The sequence below is a fragment of the Urtica dioica genome, chromosome 4 (assembly GCF_054948205.1).
Source record: "Urtica dioica subsp. dioica isolate 48M chromosome 4, U.dioica_male_clone48M_v1_H2, whole genome shotgun sequence".
Taxonomy (NCBI): Eukaryota; Viridiplantae; Streptophyta; class Magnoliopsida; order Rosales; family Urticaceae; genus Urtica; species Urtica dioica.
In genome coordinates this window covers 41,168,629-41,180,984 of record NC_142759.1, presented here as the reverse complement: position 1 = coordinate 41,180,984, position 12,356 = coordinate 41,168,629, and the positions used below count along the sequence as shown (strand labels likewise).

General features: G+C 56.6%; 1 protein-coding gene across 1 annotated transcript in view; it reads left to right on the top strand.

The window, feature by feature from the left end:
• LOC149401558 (uncharacterized) overlaps positions 1-4,510 on the top strand; it is a 106,015-nt gene extending 101,505 nt beyond the window's left edge. The window contains exon 5 of the mRNA XM_089610779.1: positions 4,442-4,510. Within this exon, the coding sequence (XP_089466905.1) occupies positions 4,442-4,510 (69 nt within the window). The remainder of the gene's footprint in view (positions 1-4,441) is intronic.
• Positions 4,511-12,356: the final 7,846 nt, after the last annotated feature.

Here is a 12,356-nt window from a genome sequence, read left to right as displayed (position 1 = left end):
TTGTGGACGCCACGGCGGGCCACGAGCTATTGAGCTTCATGGATGCCTACTCAGGCCACAATCAGATCCGCATGCACGAGCTGGATCAGATCAAGACCACCTTTGTTACGAACCGCGGACTCTACTGCTACAAGGTCATGCCCTTTGGCCTCAAAAACGCGGGAGCTACGTATCAAAGACTTGTGAACCGAATGTTCGCCAAACAAATTGGCAAAACTATGGAGGTCTACGTGGACGATATGCTCGTCAAAAGCCTCAAGGCCCACGACCACGTTCGAGACCTTAGAGAGATGTTCACAATCCTACGACGCTACAGAATGAAGCTCAACCCCAACAACTGCGCTTTTGGGGTTGAGTCCGAAAAATTCTTGGGCTACATGGTTAGCCGCCGCGGGATCGAGGCTAACCCCGAGAAGATTAGGGCGATCTTAGAAATTAGGTCGCCACAAAAAGTGAAAGAAGTTCAGAGTTTGACGGGAAGGATCGCCGCCCTGACGCGATTCGTTTCCAAAGCCACCGATAGGTGCCAACCGTTTTTCAAGGCATTGAAGAAGATCGACAGGTTTGTATGGACGGAGGAGTGCGAGGAAGCGTTCCGCGAAATGAAAGCCTATTTCACCTCCCCCCCCTTCCTGGAAAAACCAAAGGATGGCGAGACCTTATATGTCTACCTCGCGGTTTCCGATAGGGCCATGAGCGCAGTTCTCATACGCGAAGAAGACAAGGTGCAATGGCCGGTCTACTACGTTAGCAAGGCGCTCCTCGACGCCGAGACCCGATACCCAGAAATCGAGAGGTTGTCCCTCACCCTTATCATGAGCGCGAGTAAGCTCCGACCCTACTTCCAAGCGCAACCCATCGTGGTACGCACGGGACATCCCATCGAGAAGGCCCTGCAAAAAGGGACCTCCTCTCGAATGGCCATATGGTCCCAGGAGCTGGGCCAGTACGGGGTCGAGTTCCAACCGAGAACCGCCATCAAGGGCCAAGCCCTCGCCGACTTCATAGCCGAATTCACAAGTGCACCCTCGACCGATGAGGGGGACAAAGGTAATGAGAACAGGGAAGACGAGAAGAACGACCACAGCGAGTCGTCGAAGATGAGGACCAACGGCCCGATAGGGCCGGTATGGGACTTGCACGTAGATAGCGCGTCAAACGCCCGGGGGGCTGGCGCCGGCGTTGTGCTCACAAATCCCGATAGGGAAAAATTGAGATACGCCCTGCGGTTCGAGTTCAAGGCTTCCAACAACGAGGCAGAGTACGAGGCTCTGATCGTTGGCTTGGAGCTGGCGAACAAGCTAGGCGTCCGAGACCTGCGCATCCACTGCGACTCGCAGTTGATCGTGAACCAGGTTAAGGTCGACTACGCAGCTAAAGAGCCAAACATGATCGCGTACTTGTCTAAGACCCAAAAGAACCTAGAGGCCCTGTCATGGTTTGAGATCGTCCAAGTTCCCCGAGAAGCGAACATTGACGCTGACACCCTGGCACGCCTCGCGTCCGGGATAGACGAGGAGGGAGAAGGCAGCGCCCCGATAGAAGTATTGACCCGACCCTACATCTCGAGAGACGACGTAGGGGTAGTTGACGGGACTCCGCCCGCCTCGTGGATGACGCCGCTCGTGGAATTCCTTAAGCGAGGAGTCGTCCCCGAAGACAAAGAAGAAGCCAAAAGGCTGAGAAGCTTGGCGCCGAAATACACAATGAGGGAAGACATCTTGTTCAAGAGAGGCTACTCCATGCCACTCCTCCGTTGCTTGACCGAAGTCAAGGCAAAGAAAGCACTCCGCGAAGTGCACGAATGGGTGTGCGGAAACCATGCCGCCGGACAATCTTTGGCATTGAAACTCCTAAGACTCGGATATTTTTGGCCAACCTTGAAACAGGACTCCCACGAGTGGGCCAAAAAATGCGACAAGTGTCAAAGGTTCGCCCACATCCCGCGCCAAGAGCCTGCCCCGCTATGCCCGATCGTTGTGCCGCGACCCTTCGCGAAGTGTGGAATCGACCTCATCGGTGAGCTGCCCATGGCCCCGAGGCAATACAAGCATGCGATCGTGGCAATCGACTATTTCACGAAGTGGGTAGAGGCCTAACCACTGGCGAAGATCACCGAGGCGAACACGACGAGCTTCATCACGAAGAACATCGTCTGCCGCTTCGGGATCCCCGCGTCGATTATGACCGACAACGGAAAGCAATTTGACAACGCGCGCCTCCGAGACATGTGCAGGTAATTGGGCATTAGCAAGACTTTCTCTTCTCCCCGCCATCCACAAGCCAACGACCAAGTCGATGCGGTCAACAAGACGATCAAAGAAAACCTGAAGAAGAAGCTAGAAGAGAGAAAGGGGGCTTGAGCCGACGAGCTTCCCATGGTCTTGTGGGCATACCAAACCACCGCTCGAAATGCAACCGGCGAAACCCCTTCCACTCTCGCGTTCGGCGTCGAGGCCGTGGTACCCGTCGAGACCAAGCTATCAACCTTGCGCATCGAGGAGTATGAAGAAGCCGCCAACGACGACGCTATCAGGCTCGAGTTAGACCTCATAGATGAGAGGAGGGCGGACGCACTCTCCCGCCTCGCCGCACAAAAGAGAAAGGTCGAGAGGTACTACAACTCCAAGATAAGGTTGCGGAAGTTCGCCGATGGAAGCCTCGTCCTTAGAAGGGTGTTCCAAAACACCAAGGTGCAAGGCGCGGGAGTTCTGGGCCCCACCAGGGAAGGCCCGTACCGTGTGCGCCAAGCCATCCACAACGGCACGTACGAGCTCGAGAACCTAGAGGGACTCGTATTCACGCATCCGTGGAACGCGGAGAACCTACGGCAATACTACCAATAGAAGCCCGTTACCGATCGCTTTATGTTTGTTGTTTTCATCTTATTTTTTATTTTAGCAAAGACGATTTTAAATTTCAAGAACGGCCAACGGCCTGGGAATGTAATTGTTAACTATTTCGACATAATAATTGAATTACATTTCGCTTCAAAACATTTATCCTATTGTATTATAATTTCTAGTCTTCTCTACGAGTACACAAGAAACTCGGGGGGCTAACGAGGATAACATGCACTATTTTCAATTTTTCGCGCGGCATTCGCACGATTCCATGTTTTACGCGCCAAGAGGTAGCAAAACGTCAACAAATCGGATCCGCGCACCGGACCTCCGACCCTCGCGCGACGCTCTCGCACGATTCGATGCCCCACGTACCGACAGGTAACGAGGCGTTGGCCGATCACGTCCGCGCACCGGACCGTCGATGCCGGTAGTCAAAACCCAAAACGTGACACGCGTACCAATACGTACCACGCTCACTGGGAACTACGTTTACAACAAACCCATCTTGGTGCAAGATGCGCACGCCGATAGGTAGCGTTCCCACCGGAGGATGGGCGCGACAGCCGCCCAGCTCGCATACGCCGATAGGCAGCGAGTCAGGAATGGATCGCAGAGAGTCGCACCCGCCGGATGAAACTGGTCTAGCCAGCGTCCACGGGAAATTTTGCCACCGGATGTCGCAGTAAGCCTTGCAAACCGATTACGCTAGACATAGTAAGACGGATTCGTAAGACACACACTAATCGGATTGCGCAAATCGATTACGTATAAGACGCATAATACGAAAGCAAACGATGTTGCATAAAACAACTTAAAGAATGCGAGACTACGACGAATATCCAAGAAAGAAATCATAAGCGAATATCCGAAAGGAAACATAATGCAAGCGCTAAACAAGTGCGCGAAATTGGCTAATCTGAGCCGAAGTCGATCTGCTCCTCATCGTCCTCGGGGCGGGGGGCTCCCGACCCGTCAGTCGCCTCTCAGTCAAGCAGGCGGTTCGTCGATTGAGCCGCCTCCGCGGGAACGTGGGAACGCGGGTCGTCTTCCTGCGGCTCATCATCCAAGGGAGGGAACATGGCGTCGAAGAAGGAAAACGTGGTCCCACGAGACGCGTTCTCCTTCGCGGTCGCATCTCGGACCCGTATGGCCGCCTCATAGCGGGCCACCTCCAGTGCGAGGTCCCAGTCGTCCTCTAGGTCCGTCTTGGTTCGCACGGCGTCGTCCTTCTCCTCGACGAGGGTCTGCACCTCCGCCTGCAAAGAATCCCTCTCCCTCTCGACCTTGACCCGAGAGATCTCGCTCGCCGATAGTCGAGCATGGACGATGCTCAGCTCCTCATCCCGGCTCAAGAGTGCCGCCTGGAGTTTCTTTGTCTCCCCTAAGAAGGTGTCAGCCGCCTGCTCCGCCTTCTCCCGAGATGCCTGCTCGGCCATGCGAAGCGATTTCTCGGCCGCCGATTCCCCGCGAACTCGCTCCAACTCCTCTTCGAGCACTTGAAACTCTCGGGCAGTACGGACCCCCGCTAGAGCGGCAGCATGGGCGGCCTCCGCACTCTCCTTGTCCTTCTCCATGATCTGCATGCACCGCAACAGGTCCCGGAGAATGCGGTCACTCCGCTCTTGGTGTGCGAGCATCTGCGGGAACAAGTGATATACGCATAATCAGAATAAGTATAATGATTACACATGAGACGAGCAGACGAGTCATACCTTTCGGGCGTCTCCGATCCCATTATGGAAATGCTCAAGGTCGCTCGTCGTCAGCAGACCCTTGAAATCCCGTAGAGAGGTTTCAAGGATCCCTCGGGAGCACTGGTCCCTCAGCTCTGCCGCCTCCGCTAGGAGCATCGATTCCATGCCGTCCGGCGCCGCCGATGTGTGGGCGCGCATGTGGCCGGAGGGTGATCCGAAGGAAGTTAACGACGACGGTCGCTTGTTGGAAGAGATCGCCTCGTTCCTCGACCCCCGTGGCGAGCCTCGGCTTGGGGACGAGCCGCGGTCGTAGCGTCGACGGTAGGTGCCACTCTCGGCACTTGTGTGCGCGATCGATGTCATCGGGTCATGGTACCTGAAAAGGAGAAATGGCATCAGTTGGTTAGAACGTAACAATAAGCGTAAGACAACGAAAAGTGCGATAACGCGAAAGCATATGCACGGTTAGTACCCCCCGCATCGGGGGAAGGGGCAGACGAACCCCCCGCCTCGGATTCAGGATCCTCTGCAACCTCCGCGCCGAGACCAAAGCATGGAGCAGCATCATCACCAGGCACGAACCACCCAGTCCTCGCCATTAGGTCCGGGGAATCGAACAATGACCCATGCCGCCTCGAGTCCGGGATCGCCTTGATTACAGCTACGAGTTCGGAGTGCTCGGCATCCCCGACGGAGGGAAAGTCGGTCACGGGCCCAAACGTCAGAGGTGCTGCCCCGAAAGCCGATTTGGACACCCACACCCAAGGGTACCGATGCTTCGTGGTAACCTTGGTAAGGATGGAGACACGCTTTCGAGGGCACGCATAATAGAAGCCCGATTTCCCCGGAACCCCGCGGACAACCACGAGGTCTTGAATGTCACCTGCAGTGATCGCCCTCCTCTTTGCTCGATAGAGCATCATATGGCACGCCGCAACAACCCTGTAGAAGGACGGAGACATCTGTGACGCGTGCACTCCCAATCGGATCAACAGCTTCTGGATCACTGGCTGAAAGGGTAACCGTAGCCCTCCGCGGAGGCTGGCCTCATGAATGGCGGCATACCCCTTTCGAGGGCGAGTCGGGAGATCGCCGGGCAATGGTCGCAGGATCGATATGGACGACGGGATGTCGTAGCGCTTCCTCAAACTCAAGAAACTGGCAAGCGAGAGCGAGCTAGGGATATCGATGCCCGAGCAGTCCAGGTCGCCTCGGATTATAGATCCCTCGATCGGGAAAGCCAAGGCTCGCGATTCCTCTTGCACAGTTAGGGAGACAGTGGCGGTCGATGTGGTGCGACGATCCGACGATTCGCTCGAGCCGGCCGGCCGGTCCCTGCCGCATGTGCCCGGCCCGGCGGGCCTTGTCTCCCCCGCGGTCGGCCCGGCAGTGGGCCCGTCGACGGCGCTTGGCCCTAACCCCGGCGGGCAATCCTCGGCAAGGGCCGTCCCATCCAGGTCCCCGCGATGGGTGCCCAGGACCAATAGGCCGGCCTCGCCAGCTCCCGACCCAGGTAAGAAGCCCGCTCGCGTGTTCAGACCCCCGCGCTGGGCACCCAGAGCCATTGGGCCAGCCTCGCCAGCACCTAGCCCAGGCGGGAAGTCCCCTCGCGCGCCCAGATCGCCCGGGCCCTTTGGGCTCTCTCCCGGCCCGTTGACGCTCGCACCTGGCTCGGCAGCGCGGCCCGGCCCGCCAGGTGGGGTGTCTTCGCGCGGCCCTAGCCCACCGGCCCCTAGGGCTAGGGCAACCACCGCCTCGGCCGCCGCCCCCCGACCGGCGCTGTCCGGCCGGCGTTCCTCGTCTCTGGCGCCGCCCGCCTCCAGCGGCCTCCCGCCGGCATCGCCCATCTCCGATCGGCCTCCACCGGTGCGCCCCTCCTCAGGGAAGACCTGGAACAGGCTGCCCGGGCCTCCCTCGCCGCCGCTCGCCTACCAATCAGCCCCGGTGTTGCCACCCAGGGCCGACGCAACGCTCCCGGCACCCGACTCGGCCGGCGCGACTCCTCCCGAGGTGGGCGCTCCCCCAGCGCCGCGTGGGCCTCCTCCTGCGACGCCGCCAGCGCAGAGAGCGCCGACCAAGGCCGGCGCACCATCGCTCGGGCCCGCCTCGCCGAGCCCGTCTTCGCCCAGGCCGCGCGCATCCCCGGTGCTGTCTGGGTCTTCTCCGGCGACGCTTCCAGCGCAGACAGCACCGACGAGGGCCGGCGCACTGTCGCCCGGGCTCGCCTCGCCGAGCGCGCCTCCACCCAGGCCGCGCGCGTCCCCAGCGCCATCTGGGTCTCCTCCATTGACGCCTCAGGCGCAGACGAAGCCAGCGAGGGCCGGCGCACCTTCGCCCAAGCCCACCTCGCCGAGAGCGCCTCCACACTAACCGGCCCAGCTCTCCTCGGCGCCCGGCGCTCTTGGGCCGGCATCCCCCTGACGGCAGGGGCCGTCCCCGGTGCGCGTGTCTCCCTCCTCGTCGGCCAGCCATGTTTCCACCGAGTGAAAATCGCCCCCGGTCATCTCTGCCACTTGGTTGCTCGAAGAACGTAAAGGTGGCACGTTGTGGGTGACCAAAGGGGATGAGAATTGCGCCCAAAAATCATCTAAGTTCACGTCTTGATTCTCGAGCAAATGGAAGAGGTCATCTTCGATAGACCCACACCCCGACAAGTGGTTGGTAGGGTCCATTGACACGTGCAACGATACGAGACGTACGGAAAATGATGCGACCTAAAGAAAAACAATAATTAAAAGGGTTCGAGTCAAACCTTTTCACGACGGGTTGCTCCGGTGGACCGACGGCGGGAAGAATCTTGAGTTTACCGCACGAGTTTCACTCGGCGATAAACTCGGGGGGCTAATGTTATCGACCTGACCCCGATCACGGCCGATCAAAGGCGAAACGACGGTAAAACGCACCCCGGCGGCTTGCTCCGGCCATCGGCCGGCCCTAAGGCCATCCTCGGCCAATGGCCAGCCTAGTATCCTCGGCCATTGGCCGGCCCAAGGGCCAGCCTCGGCCAATGGCCGAGTCTAAACTATCCTCGGCCGTTGGCCGGCCCAAGGCCAGCCTCGGCTAATGACCGAGCCTAAGCTATCCTCGGCCATTGGCCGGCCCAAGGCCCAGCCTCGGCCAATGGCCGGGCCTAAGCTATCCTCGGCCATTGGCCGGCCCAAGGGCCAGCCTCGGCCAATGGCCTAGCCCAAGTTATCTCCGGCCATTGGCCGGCCCAAAGGCCATCCTCGGCCAATGGCCGAGCCTAATGCACCCACTCGGCCAAGGGGTTGCCCAAAACGCCCCTTGGTCGCCTTTAAATACCGGGGTCCCTCCCCTGGTCCAGGTAATCCGAATTTGAGTACTGAAACGCTGTCGAAATCGTACCTCGCTCGTTTCTCTCAAGTCTCGGCCTCTAAACACCTAAACCCTCTATATCCACCTCAATCCTACTAATGTTGAGCGTCGGAGAGGTAAACAGAGGCAACCCCTCTGTTTTCCCTTTGTAGTTCATCGTTACCTTCTCTTGCAGGACGAACGACGGACGAGGCAAACACCAATCATAGCTAAGGGAAGACTCAGGAGACCGAGTCCGACACGCTCAAGCCCGAACGCGACCACTTGGTCCGGCCTTGGGTCGAACCGTTTGGGGTTTCTAAATAGTTGTCCGAAAAACAGCGACAACATGGAGGTCTATCCTCTCCCGAAAGGTAATCCATTTTTGAGTCCTGAAACGCTATCGAACTCATACTTCACTCGTTTCAGTCATCTTTGGCCTCTCACCCTCTAAAACCTCTATACTCCACCTTAATCCCACTAATGTTGAGCGTCGGAGAGGTAAACAGAGGCACCCCCTATGTTTTCCCTTCCTAGTTCACGGTTCCCTTATTCTTTTCAGGTATGCCGACGAACTCAAGGACCATTGACAGCTAAGGGGAGACTCGAGATATCGAGTCCGACACGCTCAAGCCAAAGCGAGACCACTTGGTCCGGCCTTGGGTCTAACCGCTTGAGGCTTCTAAATCGTTGTCCGAAAACGAGCAACAATAGCCGGTGATACACACGGGGTCGTAGAAGAACATTCCTTGCCCTTGCTGAGGTGTGCACGAGAAACTTCAAACTCCCGAATCTCCCTCCCTACAATGGGAAGACTGACCCTACTTATCACATTCAACATTACGAAACTTGGATGACGATGCAAGGCATCTCACCTGGGGCTCTATTCCAGGCTTTTAGTCTTACCCTCACCGGACCCGGTTTTGAGTAGTTTAAGAATTTAAGACCAGTGAGCGTCCAATCGTTCAAAGACCTGAAGGACATGTTCCTAGCACGGTTTGCTACGTTGATGGTTTAAAAGAAAACAAAGATGTACTTATGGTCAATCAGGCAAGAGAATACGAGTCCTTGAGACAGTATCTCACACGGTTCACCGCAGAATCAAAACAGAAAGGTTGACCCCATGGGTCCCATCTGGGAATTACACGTAGATGGAGCATCCAATGCTCAAGGAGCCGGCGCCAGCGTGATTTTAACCAATCTCGACCGGAAGAAGTTACGCTAGGCCCTCCACTACGGATTCGAAGCGTCCAACAACGAGGCCGAGTACGAAGCCCTCATTGTGGGGCTAGAGCTCACTCTAAAGGTCAACTTATAGAACGTACGAATACACTGTGGCTCGCAGTTGATTGTAAACCAGATTAAGGGCGACTACGTCTCCAAAGAACCTAACATGATCGCCTACCTGACAAAAACAAACGCCAAGCTAGATGCCTTCTCTTGTATTGAGATCTTACAGATCCCCAGGGAAGAGAACGCCGAGGCTGATGCTCTCGCTCGCCTCAGCTCTGGTATCATCGAAGACGGGTTAGGAGCTATTCCAGTCGAGTCTCTCTCGCGACCATCCGTCTCACGTGACGAGGTTGGAACGATTGAGAGCACCGCTCATCGACTTGGATGACTGCACTTACGGACTTCTTGCGAAGAGGGGCACTTCTCGAAGACTGAAAGAAGCCTAAAGGCTGAAAACCCTCGCATCTAAATATGTGTTGAGAGGCAAAGCCCTTTAAAAGCGCGGGTACTCAACCCCGCTGCCCTGATGCCTCGATAGCGTCGAGTCGACTAAGGTCCTCCGTGAAATTCACGAGGGCATCTGTGGGAACCACTCCACCAGGAGACCCCTTGCGCTCAAAGCGCTCCGACAAGGCTAAATCTGGCCCACAATGAAGAAGGACGCCTATGGCACGAATACAGAGCCCCAGGGGCATACCCAGGCGCGACATCTTAAGTTGCCAAATGGCACGAAGCCAAGTCGTTGGGCCACAGCACACTCTCGGCACACTTAACCGTCGGCCTAACCCGGCGTACTGATGTCGCCGTTCAATACGGGTCGATCAATCGCAGCAAGTTGCCCCTAGCAACAAATGCTGAGCAAACGCCTGACTAGGAACGAACGCCTCCCGCCTCGAATGCTAAACAACGATGAGTCATAACGCTAAACGAGCGGTGATTGAATCCCGACTAGGGACACGGACTTGCTAAAACTATTGGCGAGGGCACAAGTCCTTTGAGCCATAGCCGCTCACACAGAAGGCATATATGAGCAAAACCGCTCAAAATGAGATAGCATTCGACTTGAAGGCAATAAAAAATCTCATAAATTAAAAGGCTCCACTGCTCTAAATCCAATAAAGTACGCGCTAATTACAAATGTGCCGAAACACAAAAAAAAATCTTGAAAAAGGAAAAAAGCGAAGCGCTAACCATACTCGCTATATAAAGAAGAGCCACTTGGCTCAGAAAGCACCCTCATCAAGTAGGGGAAACAATGTGTTGAAGAAGTCAAAGGTGACCCCCGGGCCTCGTTCTCGATCGCCGTTGCCTCCCGACACTCCACCGCTGTGCTCAACGGGCCTCCTCTGTCCCTATGTCGTAGTCATCTTGGAAGTCCGACGCCCGTCGTTCCGCCTCGGCAAGCTGGGAAGAAAGGCGACCATTCTTCTCCGCCAGAGAGTCGCGCTCGCGCTCCGCCTGAACACACGCTGCTTCACTCGAAGTAAGCTGAGGATGAGATGTCTCAAGGCATTGGACCGGGCGTCGAGTTGTCTCCGGAGGTCGGCAACCTCGGTGCGAAAAATCTCCGCCGATCGGGATGCCACCTCGCAAGCTCGACGTTCTTCAGTCAGCTCCCCCGCCATCTTGGCTACCGATATTTGGGCTCCGTCGTATTGATCCCGGGCGATCTGGAGTTCCACCTTAGCCTCTCGAAGCTGGTCTTGAAGTGCCTCGAGCTCCGTCCCCGGGTGTGAGCCTTGATCGACCTGGGCCAGCCTAGACTTCGCCCGAGCATGCTCTTCTTGGGCGACTCCCAAGCGCCGAATGAAGTCATGCAGAATCCTGTCACTCCGCATGGTTCTCGTGTACGCCTGCGACGACAAAAGCAATGATTAAAAACAAACCTTCGCTTATAAGAGAATGAATAAGAATACTGACCCTTTGCGCGTCGGTAACCCTCCCACCCCCCCCCCCCCCCCCCCCCCTTAGAAGAAGGCAATGTCGCTCTTTGACACCACACCCTTCCACCAAGACAGGGGGGACTCCTCGAGATGTCGAAATCAGTCACCTCGGGACTCCATCGCCTCCAGCTCCATCGCCGAGTTCGCCCTCTTGGATTCGGAGCGCTCGTCGGAAGGCACTAAGGCCGAAGCCCTCTTCAACGAGGCGCGGGACTCTTGCTCAGCCGGGCAGGTAGCCTCCGCACGATCTTCTCTCGCCCTATGGTCAGCAACCCTATAGCGAATCTCCGCCATCCTCTCAGGGTTCCGAGAAGTAGAAGCCAAGTTCCGAGCTCTCCTCTTAGCAGCTGCACTAACTAAAACAACAAAAGGTCAGATTTCTGTTAACAAAGGAATCTTAGATCACAGAATTACCTCGAGAAGCAGGGACTGCTGGCTGAGCCTCGGGGCTAGGCGGCCTGCCCGCCCGGCGCGCCTCTTCGGTGCCCAAGGCAAAGGGCGGGAACCACACGGTAAGCGCCATCAACTCGGGAGAACGAAACCGCTCACCTGCCTTGCGGGCCTCCGACATCCCCGATATCTCCTTCACGAAGGGAAGCTCTGTCACCCCCTCATCTGCCAGGAAGTCCGCCAGGCGACCAAAGCGGACGGGCGCATCACCAAAGGCGTCTGTCGAGACCCACACCCACGACCTGCAACTGGGAAGGTCGCTATCATCGATCAACCTCACATTACCTCGAGCGCGGGCCATGTGAAAACCTGACTGCCCCGCCGCCGGGAACAGGGTAACCAGATTCCGTAAATCATCCACGGTCAAGGCACGTTGCGTCTGGCAGTGCCACTCCATGAAACACATAGCCAATAGGCGATAGAATGCTGGGCTGATCTGGCAGACATGGACCCCTAGTCGGGTCAAAATCCGCTGAACGATCGGCGGAAATGGGAGACGCAGCCCACAACCAAGGCTCCCAATCGTCACGGTCGCAAAAACGTTCCTCGAACGGGATGGCCGATCCTCAGGGGCAGGCCTAAGCATCCCCACCGCGGAAGGCATGTTGTACGTCTCCAGAAGCGTGCTAAAGACTCGGGTGGCGAGCGTGCTCGCAGCATCAACTGTTGGAATTGATCTAGGGTTTAAGAAAAAGTTTAACTCTTCGTTAAGCGGCGGAATTTTAAAAATTTTCTTTTACAAGTAAAACAGTTTTTACTAACCTAGACAAAGTGCAAGCACATGTAAATAAAAACTATTATGAGCATAGAAGTTTATTAACCTTTTTAGAAGCTTGAACGTTGAGAAGCTTTTGGAAAAGGTTGCAACGTTCGTC